The 13,138-nt window shown below is 39.7% G+C and overlaps 2 protein-coding genes across 7 annotated transcripts in view; one reads left to right on the top strand and one right to left on the bottom strand.

Moving 5' to 3' along the window:
* Positions 1 to 13,138, top strand: part of si:ch211-272n13.3 (ankyrin repeat domain-containing protein 26) — a 65,381-nt gene that overhangs the window by 38,248 nt on the left and 13,995 nt on the right. For all 6 annotated transcript variants that reach the window (XM_062042769.1, XM_062042768.1, XM_062042767.1 and 3 more), the window contains 9 exons: positions 561 to 1,066; positions 1,160 to 1,312; positions 5,471 to 5,646; positions 5,727 to 5,820; positions 7,242 to 7,319; positions 8,815 to 8,949; positions 9,039 to 9,151; positions 12,542 to 12,692; positions 12,773 to 12,985. In XM_062042769.1, coding sequence (XP_061898753.1) covers positions 561 to 1,066; positions 1,160 to 1,312; positions 5,471 to 5,646; positions 5,727 to 5,820; positions 7,242 to 7,319; positions 8,815 to 8,949; positions 9,039 to 9,151; positions 12,542 to 12,692; positions 12,773 to 12,985 — 1,619 coding nt within the window. The remainder of the gene's footprint in view (positions 1 to 560; positions 1,067 to 1,159; positions 1,313 to 5,470; positions 5,647 to 5,726; positions 5,821 to 7,241; positions 7,320 to 8,814; positions 8,950 to 9,038; positions 9,152 to 12,541; positions 12,693 to 12,772; positions 12,986 to 13,138) is intronic.
* Positions 1 to 13,138, bottom strand: part of LOC133646886 (cyclin-dependent kinase inhibitor 1B-like) — a 74,208-nt gene that overhangs the window by 52,539 nt on the left and 8,531 nt on the right. The gene's annotated exons all lie outside the window — the stretch shown is intronic.

The raw sequence follows: 13,138 nt of genomic DNA, 5'->3' as shown, positions 1-13,138 counted from the left end.
TAAAGCTGACTATGCAGTGAACTGATCACTGACCGTATAACAACCAGATTAAGGGGCATTTACGGTCAAAACAAATTGTGTTGATTAATCTGCGTGTATACATGATTAATGTGATATTCTTTTGTGATTAATCGCATGAGTTAAATCGTTATTTTGAAAGCCCTATTTTTTTTTCTGTCACAATAAAAAGAACAAACACATTTAGTAAGAAAATTAAGTACTTTATTGCCGTATATTATTTATATGAATATATTTTGCAGGCCTTGTGATATGCCTTGAGTTTGGCACCTGTGCTTTAAAGGATTGGTTCTCAAACTTTTTTTCACCGTGTACCACCATAATGAGCAACATTAAAATTCAGTAGTGTAGTAGGTTTTAAGTATTCATTTAAAACAAGGCCAGTGTTTTATGTAGCAAGTATATTTAATATTTTTGGCCAATGTAACATTACACACAGTTTGAACAGTAACACTGGGTTTGGTTATTTAATTAAGTAATTATTTGGCAAGCCACTAGATGGTATGCACCACTGCATTGCTTGACTGAATGTATCTCCACAGGCGACACCTCCAGCCAGCATGAAGCAGTCAGCAGCCTCTCTCAGAAGCTGGCCAAGGCAGAGGCGCGCGCAAACAGTACGGAGAACCAGGCCCATCAAGCCACGATGCAGCTGACGGAGAAAAACCTTGTGCTGAACACCATACAGCGTGAGAACGACCAGATAGCCGCACGGGTCAAAGAACTGGAGGCCGCTCTGCGCGCCGAAAAGGAGCTGGTGACTCGGGCCGCGGCGCGCCAAGAGGCCACACAGGAGCGCTTAGCCCAAGCCCAAAGTGAAGGCATGTTGCTACGGCAACAGCTGGAAGAGGCCCAAAATAAAGGAGTCGCAAAGGATAACGCTGTAACAGACGCACAGAAGAGTTTCACTGACATTTTGTCCAAGCTTCGTTCCGACTGTGAGGAGAGAATACACCTAGTGCAGGACAGGAATCAGGACCTGGCCGCGAAGGCTGCAGAGCTTCGAGAACGCATTCACCAATTAGAGGAGGAGAAAAATGAAAGAGAAGTAAACTCACCTCCCTGGATAACAAGACGATCCTCACCTATCGTTAAATCACGTCAACACATTCAATGTTCTCTGGGTGTTGTCCTGTTTCAGGCTAATCACAGGCAGCTGCAGCAGGACTTGGCCGACTCGTTAAAGAAGCTGTCAATGTGTGAAGCTTCTCTGGAGATCAACACAAGATACCGCAACGACTTGGAGGAAGAGAAGAATCGGCTCTTCAAAGACGTGGACAAGCTAAAAGGAAAGGTAATCAAAAGAGTACAGCGCCACTTTATGTTTACGTCTTTTCCCAGTCCCTTTTGGTGACTGGGTGGTGCTGTCGATAGAGGACAACTTGGACATTTGCAGCCAGCAGGAATTTTTGTTTTTTTGTGTGGTTCGTGACTTACAGGAGGTTCTCTGTCCATGAACAAGATCAGTTTCTACAGTCGATACTACAATGAACAAAAATATAAACACAACACTTTTGTTTTTGCTCCCAATTTTTATGAGTTGAACTCAAAGATTTAAAACTTTTACTATACACACAAAAGACGTATTTCTCTCGAATATTGTTCACAAATTTGTCTAAATATGTGTTAGTGAGCATTTCTTCTTTGCCAAGAAAATCCATCCAACCTCACAGGTGTGGCATATCAAGATGCTGATTAAACAGCATGATTATTGCACAGGTGTGCCTTAGGTTGCCCACAGTAAAAGGCCACTCTGAAATGTGCAGTTTTATAACACAGTACAATGCCACAGATGTTGCGAGTTTTGAGGGAGCTCGCAGTCGGCATGCTGACTGCAGGAAGGTCCACCAGAGCTGTTGCCCATGAATTAAATGTTCATTTCTCTACCATAAGCCGTCTCCAAAGGCGTTCAGAGAATTTGGCAGTACATCCAACTGGCCTCACAACCACAGACCACGTGTAACCACACCAGCCCAGGACCTCCACATCCAGATCAAATCAGACACCCAATAAAGCAAAACTGCACATTTCAGAGTGTCTTTTTCCTGTAGGCAGCCTAAGGCACACCTGTGCAATAATCATGCTGTTTAATCAGCATCTTAATATGCCACACCTGTGAGGCATATCTTGGCAAAGAAGAAATGCCCACTAACAGAGATTTAGACAGATTTGTGAACAATATTTGAGAGGAATATGACTTTTGTGTATATAGTTATAGTTTTACATCACGAAACATTGGAGCAAATAACAAAAGTGTTGCTTTTATATTTTTGTTCAGCATAAATTTTACCCGAATGAACACTTATACCCTAATAAAAGTATTAGATGCAGGAATTGCATTTTTTAAAAGTATGAAACTTTGTAATTTTATCCTGTGGTTTCACATGCACACTGAAAGGGGCATTGCGGTGTACGGAGAGACAGGTTTATTAAAGAGGACCTATTGGGCTAATCAAATTTTTCTCACCTATAAGTATCTGTTTTTGTGTATCTGGGATCTGCGTAAGTCCTGCAAATGTTAATTCCAACAGTGGAGGCATTGCGCGGATATTTATAAAACAATCTTGCTCTCCTTCTTACCTCTGGGAAATGAGTCAATAGGATCTTTTTCCCTAAGCGGATTATCAATATATGGTAAAGATTTACCTAAAGTGATTTGCACAAGTCCGCCGTATTAGTTCGCGCTGTAGTGAATAAGCTCCTTCTTTTACTCTATACTTTTGTTGTGGGGCAGACTGGCTCGTACGTGCACATGCATATGCATTTTCAGCTGTTGCCATTTCTAATACAAAGTAGCGCATAGTCCTAGCTTATATCTGTCAGTAGACTCACTATGGAAGCGCTAAAAACTACAACAAACATGACAGGGAGAAGACGCTGTCAAAGTGGAGGCACGTAAATAAGACCGCCCACAAAACAGCACTTTATGAAGAGACGATCAGAAAGCAGTTGGAAAATGGTCTGTGAAACATAATCTATGCAACATTTTCAGCAAAGAACCACCATTACATGTTATGTAGACCACAAGGAAGTGTTTTACATGTAGAAAAATTATCATAATATGAGTGTGAATGTGGAGTGAATGAATGATGGGTTCTCCCTTCTGTGTGAGCGCTTTGAGTATCTAGTTGGTAGAAAAGTGCTATATAAATCTAATCCATTATTATGTAGACAACAAGGAAGTGTTTTACATGTAGAAAAATAATCATAATATGACCCCTTTAAGGCGAACAGCACTTCTTTGGAATTTTGCCTATCATTTACAATCATTATGAAAGTCATGACGACGGATGGAGTTTTCATATTTTTTATGCATTTTCAATTTTAAATAAATTTGATCAAAAGTCCACTTACGATGGAGCCTATTGGAGCCGCTCCATTTTACCTATAGAGCCCTTTAAAAAACCTCCAAACACCTCCATTAAGGTTTTATATACATGATGCAAGTATATGTAATGTAGTAACGGTCACATTTATAATAACATTTAATATTTACGTATTTTAATAATTTTAAGCATATGCGGCACATTAATTTAAAAAAACGCATCAAAACGTTTGCTTTTTTTCAACAACATCATTGATTATTACTCATTGCAGACTTCATGGGTGGCAACAAACATGATAAAACATCACTTACTGTAAAATGTCTGCTGTCATTAGGATGCCGAATGCTAGGATGTTCATATATTCCCATTTGGATGAAGAATTACTCATAATCCTCGCAAAAAAAGGAGGGGTGGTACCAAGCGTTTTTTCGTGTCGTTCTTACCATTCTCACATAACTAGTTAGGGTGGAAACCTCGATTTACAAACTCAATTGGTCCTTGAACAGGGTTCGTACATCGAAACATTTCAGAATCAGAATCAGAAATACTTTGTTATCTATTATTATTTATTTGTATCGTGAAGCGAAATTCTCCACAAGAAACAATGTAAATATGAATAATGGAGTCCAGTCTGAACACAACATAAAGTGCTTTACAGTATTGTATATAACATACCAAAGAGGTAATAAAAAAACATTCTCTTTATTAACAAGCCAAAACAACAACCACGTCAAGCTGAACTGTGCTGCTCTGCCAACATGCGCACACACACTGAAGTCCCTTTAGTGCCCTCACAAACCATCACAAAAACACTTAACTTAAACAACCATATTGCTGCAATTATAATTATTTTAAATCCACATACAGTACATTAACATTGAGGAGGGAAAGGAGCAGACAGAGAGGGAGGGGACAGGGGGAAGGGCCGTGTGTGTGTGTGTGCTTTTGGGAGAGGGCAGCTGAAAGAGAGGTAATCTTCTCCTCCTCCTGTGATATAAATCTGCTTTGGCATTTTTTTACAGAAAAGTCAGTTCTCATCACAATTACGAACTTGCTGTGGTACGAAGCCGGCTTTGTCAATCTCGTCAATACGAGCAAGCACAAGATGACTGCCTGCAGGAGACAACATGAATGAATGAAGCGTTTGTACTAGGGCTACAACTAACAACTAATTTGATAATCGATTAATCTGTCGATTATTACTTCGATTAATCGATTAATAATCGGGTAAAAGAGAAACTACATTTCTATCCTTTCCAGTATTTTATTGGAAAAAAACAGCATACTGGCACCATACTTATTGTGATTATTGTTTTTCAGCTGTTTGTAAATGTAGCAGTTTATAAATAAAGATTTATAAGAAAATAAAATAAAAAGTAGCCTCTGCGCATAGATCCAACGAATCGATGACAAAATTAATCGCCAACTATTTTTATAATCGAATTTAATCGACATAGTTGTTGCAGCCCTAGTTTGTACACATAAACATGGTTCGCACACAGAGGTATATTTGTGACGATCTAAAAGTTTGTAAACCGAAAAGTTAGCAAATAAAGGGGTTCGTTAATCGAAGATCCACTGTATTTTTCTTTTTGTACAGCATTTTTAATTTATAGGAGTGTGTAACACGTTGACAGTCTGTATTCTCAAAATGAAATTAAGATTATGGCCATGCTGAAAAGAAGTAAAAGTCTCTTTAGAAAAAAAAAAAAAATCAATACTATTTCTTGTGTTTTTTTGTTTGGTTTTTTATCAAACAAAGCCGACATGTATTTTATTCCTTGGCATATCTTACCTGTGTTAGGGATGAAACAGTATGAACATTTCATGTAAGGATTATTCTGACCAAAATGTTCTCCATTTATCAAAATGATCATGATACTGTTTGATGACTATATGCACGCTTAGCTCATAGAGTGTAGTCGTCTTTTATTAAAAAAAAATAAAAAATACAATTAAAATGACATTTTATCTTTAGCCTACACGGGACTGGTTTCAGCATGTTGAATATCAAAGTGGCCTCCGCATTCCTAAAAGTTCCTGTATGTGGGCCTTTGGGACGGCTGTCATTTAAGGAAAAAATGTTTGGTCAACGTTGCTGATGCGGCGTGTGCTCTGTCATGCAGCTGGAGGAAAGACAGGGGCAGTGTTTACAAGCAGAGAAACAAACAAACGAGCTAAGGGTTCGTCTGGACGAAAGAGAGAAGGAACTCGGCGCCACTGCTCAGAAGCAGCAGGAGGCGCTGTCTGCTGCGGCCGCCTCCGATACCACTGTCAAACAGCTGGAAGAGGCCGTGCAAAGGTAAACACTTACTGCGCACAATTTCAAAAGTGCATTAACATCTTTCTCTACACATTCTGTTCTCCTGATATCCACGCTAGGCTGGAGATCGAGAACGTCAGGCTGGAGGCTGCTGCAAAGCAACAGTCCAACAAACTGGAAGCACTTCAGAAATGCTCTCAGGAGGATGCAAAGGTGAGTGCTACAAATATAATCATTGTATGTTTAAAGTATACAGCACACCACAGTGCACATTAACTTACAAATATTTTAAAGCACATACTTTGTTATTGTCGCTATTTTAAGAAATGTACTTCTTTCCCAGCTCTCTGACAGTCCAAATGGAGGAATGGTTGGTGTTGTGGATTTAGTCGTACTCTAGTTTGTCTGTGTGCGTCTTTTAGACTTTCTACTGAATAAAACCCAGTGATCTTTCTGTGATTTCTTTCGGAAATCCATCACTCAGATGATGCACACAATCATTAAATGTAGCAGATATGCATATGGACACTGTTCATTAATTTTGGTTTCTGGGGTCCTTAGTAGAGATCGACCGATTATCGGCACCGATATTTGGCATTTTGACCTATATCAGTATTTTTTGTTATATTTTTTTTACAACAACAGCAGAACTACACTAGCACATTCAATACATACACATATGATACTAGTATTTAAAATAGTAATATTTTCTGAAGTAGATAGTAATAACCACTGCTAAAGCACCACCCCGTTTGCCCTGCATAAGAAGTTTCCTTTTTAAAAAAAATGTATTTAACAATAAAAATTACTCACATTGTCAATTATTCTCCCTAAATATGTTTGCATTTATATGAGTTCTTGTGAGAATTCTTCTCCGATCTGCTCAGCTGCTTTTATAGCAGCGCTCATGCCCCCCTGCTTACCTGTCAAAACTTCGATTTTTTTCTGGAAAATTCAGTTTTTGCCTTCTTTTCTGACGTCTTCCCAGTTCCGTTTTGTTTGTCTTCGCTACTGCAGCAATCGAGTTGTTCCAACACTCGCAGCGTTGTATATATCAGCCAAAAATCCAAACTTTGTGTAAATATCTTGACAAATAGGAGACGTATTATATAAGTAAAGAAGGGTAGGCAGCAGCTCACACATTGTCATACTTTCTGTAACATCCTGGAAAAAATGATGTCAGCCAGCTTAAAAAAAAAGGTCTCAACTATAAACTGCGTGACGTAGCCCAGAATTGTTTTTATTTAAATGTTCACGAGGAAACCTTACATTGTATTAAATCCATAAACTGCTATAAAATTTAGTAGACGGCGACTTATTGTGATGTCGAGAAATCCTGTATTTTTACCAATTTTCTGAGATGTTTATAAAAAAAAATCGTTAAAAAGCCTAGTCCAACTTTTTACTGACATATACTTTTCATGTTTAGCTACCTTTAAGGAAAATGAATATGGGCTCCATGACTACTAATAATCAATATCAGCCCTGAAAAAAACATAACGGTCGATCTCTGGTCTTTAGCTCCTCTTTGTTTTAAGCTGCATGGTGCATGTTAGAGTCCTCTGAACTCTTTCAAATACATTTTCAAGTAGACGATCGCTTCTGCATTTAGATGTTTTATTTTATCTTGATAGGTCAGAGATCATCTGGAGGGTTTAGTGACAAACCTCCAAAGTAGTAAAATGGCACTGGAAGACCAACTCAGTAAAGAGGTGAGTCGTGTGCAGTATTTTATGACCTGAATGACACTTTTCTCTTTAAACCAGGGTTGTCCAAACGTATAGAACAATTGAAGTCTGTGTGGACCACTTTGAGAATATTCACATTTATTGGACTTTTTTTTTTTTTTTTTGTCCTGTCCAGCTTCTCAGGCAAATCATATAGTAGATGTAGATGTTGCCTTATTTGTATTTGACTTTATTAAATGTATTTATATTATCATTTGGTGCAGCCGGGCCGGAGCAGGAGGGGATAGAAAGAGAAAAAAAGGAAGACAGAGGGGGAATTGTGGGGACAAGAGGGGGATTAGACAGAGAGACAAAAACAACAGCAAACACAACAACAACAACAACAACAACAGAGCAACATCAGCAAATACGACATGTACAAATATGATGGTAAAAGTAATAGCAAATAAGCAGTTAGCGAATATAAAAAATAATACAGAAATGACAATGAGCATTATTACACTAAAAATGGAGCAATACAAATACCAATAGAAATAGCGCTATTGATAATGAACAATACCAATACTTTACTTTTATTACCAACAATACAGTTGTTCAAATGCAACAATACATATGCGTAATGATAACTTGAGATGCGAAAGAATGCAGAAAAATGGAGGGGAAGAAAGAGAAGCAACCTACATTAAACCTTGTAGGTTGTTATAGTAACAATAGGTTAAGCTTTGTCAGTGTGCCATGTGTTATACCCAGTTTACCCTAGGGCAACAACATTAATATATGTTTGATGAAACGTGATTATGTGCATGAGTGTATGTGTGCATATGTACTTGTATATGTACAGTATGTGTATATCTGTGTTTGTACAGTGAATGTATATGTACAGTATGTGTATATGTGTGTTTGTACAGTGAATGTATATGTATAGTATGTGTATGTGTATGTGTGTGTTTGTACAGTGAATGTATATGTACAGTATGTGTATACAGTATGTGTGTTTGTACAGTGAATGTATATGTACAGTATGTGTATATGTGTTTGTACAGTTATTGGACATTATTAAATGTGATGAACAAAATCTAATGTCGGTCAAGCTATATTAAGCCATTCAAGAAAACAATGACAAATCTGATTTGTGCTATGTTGTATATGTTGTTAGTGTGTTTATTCCTGTTGAAAACTTTTTTAGGGGTCCAACAGACAACAGCACAAATCCCACATAAAGTGCAAATATTTTTAGAACCTGATTAGATGCATACAAATAATTAAACAACCAATACTATAAGACACAGTTAGTCAGCCATTTTTGTTTGTTGGAGCCATTTTTCAGAGAGATTTAAGGCTGTTTTTTTGTCTGGCCCAAATCTTCCTTAATAATGTTCTAATGTATGTGTGATTTAATTTCTAGAATATGTTGCAGACCGTTAAAAAATACAAGCTGCATGTCAGAAATGGCCCCTGGCCGCACTTTGGGACACTGCTGCTTGGAACTCTAACTTGTTTCATCTCGTTTGTCCGTAAGGTGCAGAAGCAAAGCTTACTATCGAACAGCGCCCAAGACACTCAGGCCATGTGGGAGGATGAACTGAAGAGCCGTTCTAAGCTCGGACTGCGTCTAGCCGAGCTTGAAAGGGAGAAAGGAGAACTGGGCAGCCAGGTGATCTCAGCTATGAATAAACAAATGTTTACTCCTGCCTGACACCACGCTGTAGTCGGTTAATGGCTTATGGCGTGTCTTGTTTCTAGGTGGAAATAGAAAGGAAGAAAGCCAAGAAAGCAGCAGAGCAGAAGAATGCAGTCGACTCTCGTCTGGAACAAGAGATGGAGAGAAACACGGCACTTCAAAAGGACATGTACAGGTGACTCCCAAGCATCCTTGCTAATAATGGAGCTTACAAGTGTTTGTGTATGCTTTTTTAGGGTTGGGTCATGGTATTTATTGTGTTTTGGATTCAGTGTGTTTATTAGCTTGAGCCTTCAAAAAATTCCCAAGTCCAGTGCCTCTCAGTTATTTCCTGTCATGACTAGGGATGTGCCGATCGATTGACCACTGATCAGCATCACCTGATTTTCGTGAGGAAGTTTGTGATTGCCATTGCCGATTAATGCATTTTATTGGCTAAGACTGTATTTATTTTCAGTACGCTTGCTGACAAGCAGCTACCAGCTAATTATGTGTTTCCATTCAGCCATTCGATATGGCTGAAAACTGTATCAAGTGTTTTATATTGGTTATTATTGATAATTATTGATCACTTTTATGACCTCTGGATAACCCCCCTGCTTAGCACTCAGCATCAAGGGTTGGAATTGGGGGTTAAATCACCAAAAATGATTCCCGGGCGCGGCCACCGCTGCTGCCCACTGCTCCCCTCACCTCCCAGGGGGTGATCAAGGGTGATGGGTCAAATGCAGAGAATAATTTCGCCACACCTAGTGTGTGTGTGACAATCATTGGTACTTTAACTTAACTTAATAGGGACCAGGAAAAATATATTAAATGTAACCTTTTTTACTTCAAGTGTAGCCTTACCTCTGATTACAATACCCTTAGCAATCAAGCCAGAAAGGAAAGGAAATGTCAACACAAGCATGGAAAACACTCAAACAACGTAAACAAAATTCTAAAATCACATTAAACACTTAGCAATAACCTCTTAAAATTAAGGTGCAACAATGAGGAATATGTAAGAATTGCTTAAAAATTTAAACATTTTGTGTAGGTTTAGTGCCAGGAATTTACAGCTGGGCTCCAAAGGGTGAGCGCGGCTACGGTGGTGTGGTGTTAGCGGTCGTGGTAACTTCTCCTGTTTTATCCACAATTTTAGCTTCTCATCTCGCTCCATGCAAACAATCAATAATACACTGTGTGGAGTCACTCTTCTAAGCTAATAATATTTACTATTATTATATCTTGTATCACTGTATCTTAAGTATCATTATCAAGTAGTGGTTAGAGCAGACCTGGGCATTCTGCGGCCCGCGGGCCGCATCCGGCCCTTTGTACGTCCCTGTCCGGCCCGCGTGAGGCCAATTATAAATTATAAAATAAATTTTAAAAAAATATCTATTTCGAGTGTGCAATACAACACTGCTGCTTTTGTTTTGAAAAGCGTTATTTGTTTTACTTCCGTGTGGACGTATGCTCGTGCGCGCAGCGGCAATCACAAATACAAAATAAATTTAAAAAAACATCTTTGTCGTGCGTGCAATACAACTGTGCTGCTTTTATTTTGAAAAGTGTTATATGTGCGTATGTCCTGTGAGGGAAGGCGCACAGCGGTTATCCCCGAGACGCTAAAAAGAGAAAAGTTGATGACGAATGGCGTGTTTTAAAAAAGACCTGGACTGCCAAGTAAAGGTAAAGCCATGTGCTTATTTGTGGTACACATGTTGCTGTGTTTAAAGAATATAGTGTAACGACCTGCTGAAGTAGATGTTGTCTTCTTGAGTTGTGTAAATGAGAAGTGAGGAGACGTGCGTGTGGAAGGAACGAGATATGTTGAGCTGTGTTAGTATAGCTTGCTCAATAAAAGTTTAAAAATTGCGTCAGACTTGCTGTGCACTTCTTCTGGACGCTACAATTGGTGTCAGAAGTAAAACTTTGCGCATACTGCGCTGCTTGTGTGCTACGTCATCGGGAGGTACGTGCCACGTGAGGAGCTCGCCACAAAGAGAGATAGAGAGAGACTGAGAGAGAGAGAGAGACAGCGTTTACAGTTGCAGCCACGCTGCTTGCCACGGGGGGAATTCCGCCCTCAATGAAGACTCCCAGGTTTGATGGCAATGCGAACTGGGAGGCATTTCATCCCACTTGTGACATCAATTGTAGCGTCCAGAAGAAGTGCACACCAAGTCTGACATTCTTTTTAAACTTTTATTGAGCATGCTATACTAACACAGCTCAACTTATCTCGTTCTTTCCAAAAGGAAAACCAATCCTCACTCCTCATTTCCGCAACAGCAACGCTTCTTCCTTCTTCGCCAATCACCTTACAGACGTGCTACGTTCACAACAAAGAGGATGCAGGATGAAGTGACAGAAATTGAAATTTTTGTATTGTAATATACATCAGGAAGTGTTGTGTAAGAAAGTGTTAAAAATAAAACCATCAGAAGCCATCTGCTTTTGTATAAAGATAAGTTAGGTTAAATGAAAATATTATTATTGTTATTATTATCTATCTTATGGTACATCAAAAATAATTTGTGCAAAACTTAATTGAAATATTGTCGGTGTGGCCCTCCAGCAGTGCTCGGGTTGCTCATGCGGCCCCCGGTAAAAATTAATTGCCCACCCCTGGGTTAGAGTGTCTGCCCTGAGATCGGTAGGTTGTGAGTTCAAACCCTGACCGAGTCATACCAAAGACTAAAAAAATGGAAACCATCACCTCCCTGCTTGGCACTCAGCATCAAGGGTTGGAATTGGGGGTTAAATCACCAAAAATGATTCCCGGGCGCGGCCACTGCTGCTGCTCACTGCTCCCCTCACCTCCCAGGGGGTGAACAAGGGGATGGGTCAAATGCAGAGAATAATTTCGCCACACCTAGTGTGTGTGTGACAATCATTGGTACTTTAACTTTAAGTGCCACTGTGATCACCGCAGGACGCGGCTGAACATATTACACAAAGAGGGAGAGAATAAGGAACTAGTTTCAATATTGCGTTGATATTTTTAAACTGTCAATAGCACTCACTGTAAATACATAGAAAAATGTACAGTTCATAAACGTGATTAGTATCGGTATTGATACCGGTCGATCTCACTCATTGATGATTGGAATCGGCAGCATGAAACCTTGATTGGAACATCTTTTGCCGGGGCACAGACATTTTTTTGCAACGGCTGAATTGAATTACAATTAGAATTCGATACTATTTATTTATCTGTACCAAACACTATGCGTGTTACCTTCTTTATTGTGATGCTGACAATGACTACTTTTTTCTTTTCATTCCCGTCACAATCTTCTATATCTCTCCACCTCCATTTAGCTCTGTACACGTATTCCTGTGTACTTCCTACTTCTACTGGGTAGAACAGGGAGCCTGTTGAATAGATTGAGCACTGCTGCCCCCTAGCTGCAGGCTTGTGTATTGTTCTAAAACGACTACTACAGTGTGTAACCCAAGTAATGTAAATCTCCCTTGCTGCTTGCGACACTGCTGCCCTCAGGGGTATTTGAGAAAACTGCTTTAGTCCAAAAGCTTACTGACTAGTGTATTGTGTTTATGCTACTCAATCTAGGCTACGAACTCTCCTGAAGACTGCTAAGAAGAAGCTGCGGGATCAGGACAGAGGCGCTGGAGCTGACTTTTCCTCTCCAATGAGCAGTCTCAAGATGGAGCTGGGAAGACACAGCCGGGCCGATAGATCTTTTGAAGGGAGGAGGGAAAAGGTATGTCCATTTGATGAATGACTTCTACCTCCACCGATGTATCATATTCCTTCAGCTTACTTTGTACAAACTGCCACCAGGTGAACGACCTGCAGGGGGAGCTAGAGAGGGGCGCGTACCAAGGCGCCCAGCTGGACAGGAGGCTGCTGGAGGAGGAGGTGCAAAACCTTAAACGCAGAGTGGAGTCCTCCCAGGTGGAGCAGAGGCAGATAGAGCAATATCGCCATGAGATAGAGGAGAAGGCCCGACAGGAAATAAAAGAGAAACTACAAGAAGTCAACCTCTTCTTGCAGGTAAGATAACACTGAACGGGTAAATGTGTTGCACTGGAAGATACGGGATGTACAATCTGTGGCCATTTAACCCTTGTGTGGTGGTTCATATTGTTGTTACTCAGCCAGTGTTTATGGGTCTGATGGGCCCGTTGCATTTTGTGGCTTTTAATG

This window comes from Entelurus aequoreus, linkage group LG03 (genome assembly GCF_033978785.1).
Source record: "Entelurus aequoreus isolate RoL-2023_Sb linkage group LG03, RoL_Eaeq_v1.1, whole genome shotgun sequence".
Classification (NCBI taxonomy): Eukaryota; Metazoa; Chordata; class Actinopteri; order Syngnathiformes; family Syngnathidae; genus Entelurus; species Entelurus aequoreus.
This window is presented reverse-complemented; position numbering and strand designations above follow the sequence as displayed.